This window comes from Cynocephalus volans, chromosome 8 (genome assembly GCF_027409185.1).
Source record: "Cynocephalus volans isolate mCynVol1 chromosome 8, mCynVol1.pri, whole genome shotgun sequence".
Taxonomy (NCBI): domain Eukaryota; kingdom Metazoa; phylum Chordata; class Mammalia; order Dermoptera; family Cynocephalidae; genus Cynocephalus; species Cynocephalus volans.
The window spans coordinates 145,833,441-145,847,374 of NC_084467.1; the positions used below are offsets into that span (position 1 = coordinate 145,833,441).

The following is a 13,934-nucleotide window of genomic DNA, read 5'->3' on the forward strand; positions in this document are numbered from 1 at the left end:
TTCAATTATCGTAATAGAATTTCCTACCTTTTTAACAGTCACAGTGGGGATCAAGCAAAACTCGGGAGACACAATTTAATCCATATCATTCCGCCCTGGTTTTAAGAAAAAAATATATATATAGTGTGAGCCATGTTGATCTTCAAATCCATATTGTCCTCCTTAGGATTATACAGAAGACTACATTCAGACAGGCCCTGGGCAGCTATATGCCTACTCAACCCGACTGTTCACCATTGACGGCATCAGCATCCCATATACATGGAACCACACTGTTTTCTATGATCAGGCATGGGGAAGAATGCCTTTCTTGGTAGAAACACTTCATGCATCTTCTGTGGAATCTGACTACGACCAATTAGAAGAGACGTTGGGTTTTAAAATCCATGCTTCAATTTCCAAAGGTAATTTGATTAAAGGAAACTCCATATCTTTATGACATCCAGTCTTTTCTAAGAGAGTAAAAAGAATTGCATTTAAATGCATTTAAAATAAGGATATTAAGGCCTGAACCTAAATAATGAAATCAGGTTTTTCATGTGTGTTGTCTCTGTTTTATTGTAGATAAGTCCTTTAGTAAAGCCAGTCCAATTGGAGTTCTAGTCCATTAGTTTGCTAATATGATTCTTCAGACCATATAGTAGAGTTATTATTCTATTCCACATAAGCAAAGAAGGATTAAACATATATAATCTGTCAGAATGATTTTTCTTTGGGTAATAAAGTTTGTTATTGCTCTGAACCTTATATTTGTCAAGGAATTTTTTAAATTTCTGAAATATGATGTAAGGGTGTGTCTTAATCTAAACTAGTCAAAAAAAGTCTCCATATTTTAAAAATGGCTTTTAAAAACTGTGCAACAGTAATCAGGATTCCAAATGTCACTTCTTGTTCCTGGAAATTATAATTTTTGAACAGTTTTCCATTTTCCAAGTATAGTTCTGCAACATTCGATCTAAACAGTCCCCCTCTGCCATGCGGTTCTTTGATGTGGCTATTCCCTGAGATTTCCTTTTCAGTCATAAGCGCCACCACAATTAGCATTCTGTATTCTATGGGGTTTTGAGGCTGGAAGACACTTGCACATAGTTATGTTATAAACACTAAATGTTTGCATGACTTTAGCTTTGAACTTTAGTTTTTAGTTCCATTAGTACACTTAAAAGGATTCACATCGACCTTGTGAGTGTGTATGTTTGGCTATGTGCTGGCTTCCCTAAAATAGACCAATGTAGATTTTAAACAGTGCCATTTTGTTTTATCATGTTTAGCAGGTAAACTAAAAATTCACTTTCACTGTTTATTTACTCTTGCTTTCATCAGTTGTGCATATGACCATTTTCTTCTTCAACATCTATCAGAACTGCTTGATCAAATTTGAGATCATGGTGATCTGGGAGTATTGACTGCACATCTTTCGAGATAATCACAGACTCATGAAGTCTCACAGCTAGTGAGGCCCATAGCCCCATTTCTCCTCCACCCACACTATCGCCACCACCACCTCATTTTACTATTGTCACCCACACGCAGGTCACTTGAGCAAAAGAAAAGAGCTACTGGAGCGAAGAGTCATTTGTTCCCCCAATATTCCTACTTTTAAAATCTAACCTCTGTTTCTACTTTTTTCAGTACTCCATCTAATTTTGAAAAGGTAACTGGGCACAAGGTGTTGGTTATAAATGAATTTATACTATCTGGGACTAGAGGAATTAAAATGATTTTTGAAAAGTAATTTATACTTTCTACCCAGTCTTTTAAGTCCTCTAAACCTGAAATTGCTTGAAGGTCTTTACGGCATCTCTAAGGGTGTTGTTGGGGGATCTGGGCCCCACAGTATAAGGAAACACACTGTAAGTCCTTTAAGGCCCCTGACTAAACTTGGAGTCTATGAATCTATGAATTACATCTGATATGTGTGCCCTTTGTGATTGACATTGTTCCTGTAGGTTTCAAGAATTCTATACCTACAGTTTGCTTTTGAGTGACCACTGGGGGGCAAGCTTGCATTCTTGGTAGCTTAACCAGCAAGTTGTTTCTCTTTTGTTGGGTCTAGACTAGAGCTATGCATGGTTAGAGTGTAATTAGAATCACCTAGAGAGCTTGATGGAGTTCAGATTTCTGGGCACAAAGATTTTGGTTTAGCAAGTCTAAGGTAGAGTCTGGGAGTCTGCAGTTTTAACACAGACCCAAAATGATTCTAATGTATCTGGTTTGTACACTGGCATGTGGAAACTGCTAGTCAAGACAACTCACAAATATAAATTAATCTCATCAAAAAAGTTTTTATATCTTTAAAATCAAATGAGTATCTTTAAACAGTATAATTATAAAATGTATTTATATTTTACAAATTAATCAGAAGATATCTGAAACTATAAAGGAAGAGATAAATTTAAATACAAGTAACTTTTTTAAAAACTCCTTCATAGGAGAAAAAAAAAAACAAAATGAGAATGTAAAATACGCATCAAGAAAAACATATTTGCGTCACATATATATGGACAATTATGATTAGCCCTAATATATGCAAGGCTCTTAAAAACAGTAAGAAAGAGGTAAATATCCTCAATAGAAAAATGCATAAAGACTAAACAGTAAATTCACGAAAGAATAAATAATAATAAATGTAAAGAAACTGTTTACTCTGATTAATAAGCAAATAAATGCAAATTCAAAGAATGAAATTCCATTTTCTAACTATCATTGGCAGAGATTAACAATGACTGTCTAGTATTGCAGAGAATGGGGAAATGAGTGCCCTCACGCACTGCTGGCAGGAGTATAAATTAGCTCAACATTTCTGGAAGGCAACATATATCAGTAGCCCTTCAAAGATTCAGATCTTTTCAGTTATCTCATTCTAGGAGTTTGTCCTAAGAAAATCACAAAAATAGCCAAAGATAAATGTTAGGAAGTTTCATCCAGTGTTATTTACAATAGAAAGATAATTAATAAATGTCCTGGAAGTGAGAAATAAATATGTAAATTATGGCACAGCTGCATGATAAACTCTTCAACAGTCATTGAAATGATTTTTAAGGAATTTTTAACCCATTTATTCATTTAACAAATATTTGTTGAGTGCCTCCTGTGTACTAGTCACTGCTCTAGGTATTGACAATACAAAACTGTAAACCAGCGACAAAAGAGAATGTTTATGACATAATAATAATTGAAAAGCAGTGCAGAATATGATCCAAACCTGGGTTGCCCACACCTGAGTGATTGTAAGGAAATCTTTATGATGGTTAAAAACACAGATTTCCAGGTCTCTTCCTTGCCAATTCTGATAGGAGTGGGACCAAGGGATCAATGTTTTTAATAAGCTCCCAAAATGGTTTTGATGATTAGCACAGCTTGACAAGTATTAGTCTGATAGCCTAACTGTATTTTTAAGTATGTATTCATAAAAATGATGATTAGGAAAAACGTCAAAATGCCAGCAGTAGTTTGTTCCAAGTGACAGGATTACAAGGAATTTTATTTTATACTTTTCAATACATTATTATAACATAAACAAACATTTCTTATCGCTCCCTACCTTCTTGAAATAAAAATCATAACTAATGAATATAATTCAAAACAACTACAATGACTTTAAGTATAATGTAAAGAATAAATAAAAGTAAAATAATTCATAATAAAATATTATGTATTTTAATACAAAAATCTTTGGACAGAGAGAAGTAGTTATATGCCTGAACTTATATATAGAATCCTGCTGTGATTTTTTTGGGAAGAGCATTAAGCAGTGCTTAGTAACATTCTGAATAAAGCAAAATCCAATCAGCTATCAATTTATTTGACAGTTGCATTCCTGGAAAATTCATTGTCTATTTAAATAATGTGAAAAATATGTAATATATGGCAGACAGGTTCAAAACTTAGATAATTACCTCTTTGTCACTTTCATGAAAGTCTTGCAGGGTAAGGGACAAATCTTCATCCTGCAGGACTATCCCCACATTGCAATACTGTAAAATCTGCCCCAGAACCTGCCCCACTCACTAAATTTTAAGTATTTCTTATCAGTCATGACAAGCAAAGTATCTCCCCAACAACTTCAGAAATACCACCTAATAGAAGATATCTTCCCCATTTAGAACCAAAAATCTAAAGCTACTGTCAGATAACTTCTATTTATATGATATATTTTTTTCCATGATTATATCCCCAAAAGAGTGCCCCACACAACATACAGGTTGGATTAGGAATGTATGAATAAATGAATAAATGTAATATATAATCACCATCTGAGTTATATTGAGTTCAGTGGTTGAAAGTCAAACAGGCTTGCTTCTAAGTCTTGGTCTGGCATGTTAGCTCTTGGGCCTCAGGCAATTTACATAACCTCAGTCTCAAATTCCTCATCTGAAAAGCAGGTACCATGACAGTAGGGGAGGTATGAGGTTTAAATGACATATAGCACATAATGATCACAGTGCCTTGTGTGACTGTACACACAGTAACCATTCAGTAATCATTTAGTAATGTGCCCTAGATGTTTCTGTCCTGTCCTTGCTCTTCCCACTTCCTTATACATGCAGGAAGACTTGAAATGTCTCAGGAAAGAGATTCCTTAATTAACTTGTTTTTCTTGTTAGTGTGTTTTTGTCTGACATCTAACGTAAATCTGTTCTATCACAATATGCCTGTTTCCCCTAAAAACAGTCATACATGGGTGACCTTGAACCAAATACTCAGCATCACACATGGAGGACTCTCACAAAAGGAGGGGATTTCTTCATGGAGTTTTTTTCACTGGCTTAAATTATTTTAAGTTGCTTGAAACCAGCATTCCTCCTTCTAGAATAAAACATAGTAGTAATAGCCAGAACAACGGGGCTTTGCCTGTGGTAATGGCTGGCATACATACACATTTATCTTAAATCCTTTTTAGTTAGCACAGAATACCTGTATTTAATTTTCTTTTGATTGGTGTGAGCAACTTAAACAGAAAATCTGTTTTCAGTGGCAGCTTGACAACAATCTCTGGACTATAATTCGTTTAGTTCTTGATTGAAAAACAGGAAATGTTTGTCATTCCAGCTTGTTTTCACCTATTGCATTTTTACATCATGTGTTTCATCTTTCGTGTTTCTTCCCAGTGAAGATAGCACTGGAAAGAAAGTAGGTGCTAATCTTCTGATAAGCTAGTTAACTTTGCTTTCCTCTCTGTGGTAGGAGAGCGCAGTAATCAGTGCCCCTCCGGGTTCTCCTTAGACTCTCTTGGACCCTTTTGTGCTGGTAAGTACAGGAATAAATAAAACATTTTAATTTTTATAAAAATCTCAATCAGTAATGGATATCATTTAACGGACATCTATTGCCCTTTTGCTAGGTATTTAGTCATCTCAACAGTCCTATAAATGTCCTATTGTAATCAGACTGCTGAGGGAACTGAGATGTAGAGAAATTAAAGAAACTGCCTAAGATCACTCACATCAGGTGGCAGAGCTCGATTTGAATTTCAGTCCGATTACAAAGCCCATGCTCTTTCATGTAGCCACAATCAACTGTGTCAGGGATAGTGACCAAGTACGGAGGTGGAGTGAGCAGAGAGGCAACACTGAACTCTATCTGGCTGCTTGATTGCCATGGGAGTGAGACAGCAGTAGCCCAGCCTCAGTCACCTGACCCTGGAATTGCTCAGTTACAGGTCAGGGCAGGACCGTAGACCTATGACTAATGACTAAACCAATCCTGTCCCATAAGTGAGTCACAGAGAAGTAAACAGCAAGTAATTGGCTTGAAGAGCTCAAATTTGCTTTTCTTTCATTGACAGGCAATGCAATGTAGACTAAAGGTTAAAAAGGTGGTCTTAAGACTGCCCAGGTTCAAAACCCAGCTCTGTCAATAATGACCTGTGTGACCTTGGGCAGTTTACTTAACCTCTTTGTTCTTCAGTTTTGTCATGCAAGTGAGGATAGTAATAAAAATACCCGTCTCCTAGGAATGCTATGTGGAATGAATTAAGGCAGGTAAAAAAAAGCTATCGTCATTGTTGTTTTAGAACATAATCTAAACATCTATGCACTATCAAAAATAACTCAGAGACCCCAAATTAATTTTTATTTAGTGATTCCATTTTGTGGCACTTCAAACATTTTCTATTATATTTGATTCAATTCATTGGTCTCTAGAAGCTACTATTTTCACTGACCTTAAAACTCCTAGAAAGTAAGGGTTTTACATACTGATTGGGCCTTTTGTTTCTTCTTTCAGATGAAGATGAATGTGCAGCAGGGAATCCCTGCTCCCATACCTGCCACAATGCCATGGGAACCTATTACTGCTCCTGCCCGAAAGGCCTCACCATCGCTGCAGATGGAAGAACCTGTCAAGGTAATCGCAAAGCTAAATCTAATAGACTTAAGCAGTGATCAGGGCAATCTTTGATCTAGGAAAAGTGTGGTAAACCCACCCTCTTCTTTCCTACTATCTCTGCCCACACCTTGGCAACAGAGAAAATCTTTATTGGGCCAAAGAATCAAGAAATATATTTACTTATCTGCACATGCACTGTCTTCCTATGGAGCACTCTCAAAGCAGGGATGCCTGCAGTGACTCACTCAAGATCTCAGAAAGGAGAAGGGACTTTTTAAAAGCCACGTAATTTATAAGTGGTCTAATTGATTTGTCAGTCTATGAAAATTCTACACCATGCTGCTGTGACTTTGTCAACTATTTAACCCACCTAAAATGAACGAAAAAAAAATTCAGTCCTTCCTGCTCTTTTGTATTTTTTAAGTGTCATTCACTGCTTTATCGTATTCCCATTTCACAGCAGGTTCTTAGGTTGGGTTTTCTTCCACTCACCTCAGTTGAATGATTCACTCTGTTGCAGATATTGATGAGTGTGCTTTGGGTGGACACACCTGCCATGCTGATCAGGACTGTGACAATACTATTGGGTCCTATCGCTGTGTGGTCCACTGTGGAATTGGCTTTCGAAGAACCTCTGATGGGCTGAGTTGTCAAGGTATAAAAATGGGGGCTTTTTTCTTTATCTTCAGGATACTCAGACTTAAACTCCCTTTTGAGTCCCTTAAACTTTCTCAGGAAGCTCCCAAGGGGGCGGATCCCAATAAAAGGGAGAGAGTGAGGGGATATCAGGTAAGTGGGACTCCAGTCCTTCACGAGAACTTAAACCAGAACTTCATCTTACATATTTCATAAGTCGATCTTCTTGAGAAGTTCTTGTTTAGATATAATATTCCAGGACTATTTTAAATATTGGTAGCATAGCAGTTTTTAATGACATTTGTCTGTTACCATTTGAGAGAGATCAGACAGCACAATCTAATGGAATCTATTTTAGAAAACTCCATTGCAAAACTCTACCAGAATGTTTATTGCAGGATTATTTTTATAGACTTTATTTTTTAGAGCTGTTTTAGGTTGACAGCAAACTTAAGTGGAGGGCATGGAGAGTTCCCATGTAACTCCTCCCGACCCCCCACGCCCCCACAGAACTTCCCCCACCAGAATGGTACATTTGTTACAATTGACAAACCTGCTTGACACATCATTATCATCCAGAGTCCATTGCATTAGGGTTCATTCTTGATGTTTATTCTGTGGATTTGCACAAATTTATAATGGCATGTATCCACCATTATAGTACCATACAAAATAGTTTCATTGCCCTAAAAATCCTCTGTGCTCTATGTGTTTATCCCTCCCTCCTCCCAGCCCCTGTGGCAAACACTGGTCTTTTTACTATCTTTATGCTTTTATCTTTTCCAGGATGTCATATAGTTGGAATCTTACAATATGTAGCCTTTCAAATGGACTTTTTTTCACTTCGTAATTTGCCTTTAAGATTCGTTCATGTCTTTTCATAGCTTGATAGCACATTTCTTTTTAAAACTGAACAAGATTCCATTCTATGAATGTACCACAGTTTATCCGTTCACCTACTAAAGGACATCTTGGTTGCTTCCAAGTTTTGGCAATTATGAATAAAGCTTCTGTCAGGATTTCTCAAAGAGGCAAAAATGGTGGATCTGAAACCGAACATCTGTTAATAGCAGAAAGAATAAATAAGATATAGTACATTTATGCCATGAACCATTGTGCAGCCGTGAGAAAACCAAGATGTAAGAAAGTACGTGTAACTTTTGTAGAAAAGAGTATGTAACTGGAAAATAAACAATAACCAAAGAAAAAGGAAATAGATTTATATAGTTAGTTAGAGTTGTATATGTGTATGTAGAAGAGGTATGTTGTTATTCATACTAGATTGTTAATGTCACTTGCCTTTGGTGGGCAAGGAGGGTAAAAAGGGGCAAGGGAGGCCAAGCAAATGAGGAAGACGAAAAAAAAAACTGCACTAAGAAAAACCTTTTGTAAGTATATGATCACATTTGTACACTTCTGTAAATTAACACATTGTGGATTTTGAGAGGCTAAATTAAAAGATCTCAAAGGGAAAACAAATACAAAATAAGAGATGTTGGCAATCGCAAGTTCTGGAATGTAAGGTAAAGACACGAAGAGCCTACATACAGTGATTGTTCTTTTGAAGAGTTTGGAATAGCACAACAGAGAGGTAGGTGACAGGAGTTTGAGATGAGGATACACCTGAGAGAGGGAATTTGTTGTGATAGAAAAGATATTATTACATCTGTAGGTTTATGGGAAAGATGACAGTACAGAGAAAGGACTTAAAAAATACACAAGAGGAGGGAGTCATTGATGGACCAAAATCCTTATCTTGGTGAGGAAGGAGAAGATGGGCTGCAGAGCTCAAAAGTTCCAACAGAGAGACCTCTCATAAATTGGAGAAGAGGCCTGTCTTTCTCTGGGATTGGAGGGAAGGAGAGGACAGAAGGTACTGAACACAGGCAAGTACGCAGGAGTGTGGGGAGTTCCCACCTACACTCTTTTTATTACACTGTGACCCAGGTGGTGTTTGGGAAAATTAATTTGACAATGACTGCAGATAAGGAGAAATGCTGGAGTTGCTGCAATCAGACACAAGGTGATAAAGACCTACATCAAGCTAATAGCAGCAAGAATGGGCAAGAAGGGTATATTGCAAAATACCTGAGTGCTTTTTTTGTTTCTATCTTCAGACTCCCAGTCTGTCAGCAACATTCCAAGGCTGAGACTTCCTAGAAACAGGAGTGGGAGCCATATGATATTACTTAGAGGAGTGTTTCATCAACATAGTTTTGAATCATTAGCAAAATGTCTACTTTTAAGGAGTGTTGAAGAGAGATACCTTTCCAGCAGTTAATTCTATCAGTTATTTAGTAGATCATCTGAGAGCAAATGTACTGGATTAGTTTTAGAGAAGATTGTAAATATGATAATGATCAAGATTGTTAAAATATTAAACATTTGGGATAATTTAACTCAGGTGTCCTAACAGCATATAATGAAAGTTTTGTTTTATTTAACAGATATTAATGAATGTCAAGAGTCCAGCCCCTGTCACCAGCGCTGTTTCAATGCCATAGGAAGTTTCCACTGTGGGTGTGAACCTGGGTATCAACTCAAAGGCAGAAAATGCATGGGTAAAAAAAAGTCCTTTGAATTCAAAGCAATGATGTCTGTGTAGCTTTTTAATGCTTTTGATCTAAAAGCATATGCTATGTCCTGGGACTGATTTACATATGGGATACCAACCATGCATCATGTATGTAATCCATGCAAAACCAAAAGGAGTCATATGCTGTGTTTTATGGGTTTCATTTTCTAATTATGTAACCATTTTTTAAAACATTTTTACTATTCACTGAATTTTTTCAAAAAAGTATAGTATATATATACATACCTATAGGTATGTATTCATATGTACACATATATACATACGAAGTTTATATAATATATATATTTTTTATTTTTCTAGGAGAAGGAAATGGTTGGTATAGCCATCAGCTCTGTGCAGCAATATTTTGTTTTTGTTTTTGATTTTTCTCATTCTGTTTTAAAGGAAAGTATATTACATACCTTGTTAGATTTAAGCTCTTTAACCTTACACAATGATTATATGGGGAACATCTATATTACTTTATAATATCCTTAAAATCCAAAAGTATGGTTTCTCTGGAAAAGTGAAAGAAATTTTCTCAACCTGCACTACCTTTGTTCTTTTATCAAGATGTGAACGAGTGTAGACAGAATGTATGCAGACCAGATCAGCACTGTAAGAACACCCGTGGTGGCTATAAGTGCATTGATCTTTGTCCAAATGGAATGACCAAGGCAGAAAATGGAACCTGCGTTGGTGAGTGTCTGGTTATTTCAGTGACTGAGATCTGTTTACCGTCAACAAGTCAAGTAAGGCATCCATTTTAAAAACTAATGTTTAGAGCAAATTTTAGCTAACAAGGAACTCTTTCTTTTTTCATCAATACTCTCAGTTTCTACTGTGGTTGAGCTCGGGTCCTAGGAGCATGGCTATACCAGGAAATGAAGCTCACCACAGAGACTTGTGATCATTTTGGGCCCCCATCCATTACATACTTGGTTTACATAGTTTAATATTTACATGAATTAATATTATCTCACATCATTTCTAAAATGCAATTAGCATATATGTTTAGAATTTCATAGGGGGGTTAAGAAAAAAATATATTTGTAGAGATTTATTAAAATTTCAAAATATAATTATTTTAGAACTAAGTATTTCCTAAATGTCAAATCAATGACCAGACAATAAAATGTTATATTTCACCCAAAGTTTATTCTCTGCATGTCTATTCTGTATCAGCCTACTGAGTTAGCAAATGCCAAATCAATGACCGGACAATAAAGTAAATTATATTTCTCCCTAAGTTTGTTTTTTGTTTGCCTGTTCTGCTGTACCAACCTACCTGAGTTAGCAGAGCTAGAAACTGCAGGATTACAAAAATAAAACAGATAGTATTTCTGTTCTCATGTACAGTCTACTGGACTAAATTGCACAAGAGTACCCAAGAGTGATTGTAAATAGGAATAATCCTCAAAGCTGTCATGAAAGTGATCACATTTAAATATAGGCTTGAGTGGTATGTTACTAGGTGGGAATGGTAAAATAGAATAGCAAGAAATCCCTGTAAAAGGGGGAAAGAGCTGGACTTAGGGATAAACTGTTAAAATTCATCTTTCCTTCTTGACAGCTGTCTGACCTTGAACAAGTCTTGCAATCACACTGAAATCAGTTTAAGTTTCTCATTGTAAAAGTCGCAAAGTTTTTCTAAAAAATCCATTCTGAAGTTTTATTAATAAAATTACAATATGTCTTGGATTTGTTTCAAAATGGTATTATAGGAACAAGGGATATAGATATATATGAAGGAACATTGACTACTTGTTGATACCTGTTGAGGTACACGGATGTTTACTATATATTTTTAAAGAACTGGGATACGGAGTTGGACAATCAAATTTCCAAGACTATTTTTAGCTCTAACACTATGATATAAAAAAATATTTGTAACTCTTTAAGAGGAGCAATCAACTCAGAGTATCATGTATAGTTACATGCAACTACAAATATTTTTTGGAATATTCACTCTGTAATTATGTATAAGATTAATTAGACATGAGATGAGCTGAAAGATCAGAAGATTGTTTAAGAAGCTACAGCAAAAATCTAGCTAAGTGAGAATGGAAATGTGGAGCTATATGGTTTTGATGGAAGGAAGTAGAATTACCCAGTCTTGGCATTTGAGGGAACAAGTTAAAGATGACTCTGACACTAGCAGGCTGGTTGACTGAGAAAACAGAAGTGCTGTTATCATAAATAAGGGAGTAAGGATAAAACACCACGGGCGTGCTGGGTTTGAAGTACTGGTAAAACGTGGTGGGAGAGATGTCCAGGTAGTAGCCAGAAATGTTGGACTGTAGATCATATGCAGTGTAGCGCTATTGCTCCAAATCCACACAAATAAGATAGCAAGGAGGAGGGAATACAGAGAAGGAGGGAGAAAAAAAAAAAAAAGCTGAGAATAAAACTCTTCCCATAGAAGGGAACAGGATGAGGAAAAGGAGCCAGTTAATAAGTGGCAGATCTGGGACTTGAAGCCAGGTTCTCTGACTCCAAGTCAGCACATCAGTTGGTATGATTGCAACCATATGGTGAGAAATGCAAACTTTGGCAATTGTACTGAATGTTAATTTTAAATAGAATGACTTTGGGTTTTGAAAGAAGAAATGTTGTTATTACTTTTTATTGCCTCCATGTCTGTAGATATTGATGAATGTAAAGATGGGACCCATCAGTGCAGATATAACCAGATATGTGAAAATACAAGAGGCAGCTATCGTTGTGTGTGCCCAAGAGGCTATCGGTCTCAAGGAGTTGGAAGACCCTGTATGGGTAAGTTAACAGGAACTCTTGAGTGTTAAAGCTACTAATATAGTAGTAGCCTTACCAACTTGCCTAGTACTGTTCTCTATTCTCAATACTCTCCTGCTACAATTAGGAGGTACGTAAGCTAATTTTAGTAATTCATAGGTTAATTAGGCTACTTCTTCAGAGACTTCATAGAGCTCAATTTACACTGACATTTCAAGTGATAATGAGTTCTGATATATACACCACACATATCAAAGTGAATTGCCATGACAACTTAATTATCAAGATTATCTCATTGATTATTTGTCTATGCACATGACAAAAATGGTTGCATAGATAGATTTTATATGAGCATGAAGTATACTTGTATGTAGTATGAAAGTTTGGGTATGAGGGATTAAATATGAACACACAATTTAAACAAATTGATAATCACTGCTTTATCTACCATGTATTTAACATTTACTATGTGCCATTACCTGTGCCAAAAATATCTCATTCAATTCTCCTAATTGCCTGTTTGCTTCCATCTTAGTTATAATTGAACATAAAGTAAGGCAGATAATAGAAAATATCTGCATGAGGATAGCAACATACTTTTAAAAAAAAATTGACACATTTATACTCAAGAAACTGATCGATCAAATTGTATTTTTCCTCAGAATATTTAGGTGCAGTCACAAAATTGTGTGGGTTTTTAAATATCAGCTGCTGGGTTTATGCTATGTTTTTAAAATTGGTTACCTTGGTTGTCTACTTAATTATCTACAGCAAATTCTCTCATAAAGACTTAGTTCTGCTTTTATGCAGTCCCTGGCATAGTGCTTTGCACATAGCAAATATTCAAACCAATGCCATCACTAGAAACTTTTTAAAAAGAAATGGTTTTTCATAGCAGGAATGCATAACACATCATTTTAGTCTTCTGTTTAGATATTGTAGCTTATGTATAATTTAAAATCTTGATCAGCCACAACAGTGACCTATGAGAATGAAACGCGTTTATTTGTTCACTAATTTGACTGGTATTTGAATGTCAGACATGTGGCTAGGGAATAAAACAAGGAAAAAGGTAGGACCATTACCTTCAAGAAATTTAAAATGTTAATTTTAATTTTGGGCTGTTAACGTAATTTTTAGAGCGAAAATTTACTACTTTCATTCTACCTTTTATGTTGTTTTCTTTCATGCCTCTGTGGTAATGGAGTAAGTAATTTGGTTTTGATCCCTGGTTTTCATTCACTTTTCCAGTTTACAGGAAGAGTTGTAAGTACATGCTCCATGTGCTGACCTGAAAATAGAAAAAAAAATTTTTTTTAATTATATGGAGCTAATGAATTTATATCTTAGTAAGAAATGATTCTGGGGCCGAGCCCGTGGCGCACTCGGGTGAGTGCAGCGCTGGGAGTGCAACGACGCTCCTGCCGCGGGTTCAGATCCTGTATAGGAATGGCCGGTGCACTCACTGGCTGAGTGCCGGTCACGAAAAAAAAAAAAAAGAAAAGAAAAAGAAATGATTCTGTATCTTATTTCCTTCTTTTTAATCTTTTGGAAAAAATGTGTTTGGCTTGATAATTAATTCAGAAAAGACAAAAGAAAATAAGTCTTTAGTTATGCCAATGTCCCTGCATCTGAAACT

The 13,934-nt window shown here is 35.9% G+C and overlaps 1 protein-coding gene across 1 annotated transcript in view; it reads left to right on the plus strand.

Moving 5' to 3' along the window:
* HMCN1 (hemicentin 1) overlaps nucleotides 1-13,934 on the plus strand; it is a 414,327-nt gene that overhangs the window by 381,476 nt on the left and 18,917 nt on the right. Inside the window, exons 97-103 of the mRNA XM_063104004.1 lie at nucleotides 167-404; nucleotides 5,188-5,250; nucleotides 6,229-6,348; nucleotides 6,851-6,985; nucleotides 9,414-9,527; nucleotides 10,115-10,240; nucleotides 12,188-12,316. Of these exons, the coding sequence (XP_062960074.1) occupies nucleotides 167-404; nucleotides 5,188-5,250; nucleotides 6,229-6,348; nucleotides 6,851-6,985; nucleotides 9,414-9,527; nucleotides 10,115-10,240; nucleotides 12,188-12,316 (925 nt within the window). The remainder of the gene's footprint in view (nucleotides 1-166; nucleotides 405-5,187; nucleotides 5,251-6,228; nucleotides 6,349-6,850; nucleotides 6,986-9,413; nucleotides 9,528-10,114; nucleotides 10,241-12,187; nucleotides 12,317-13,934) is intronic.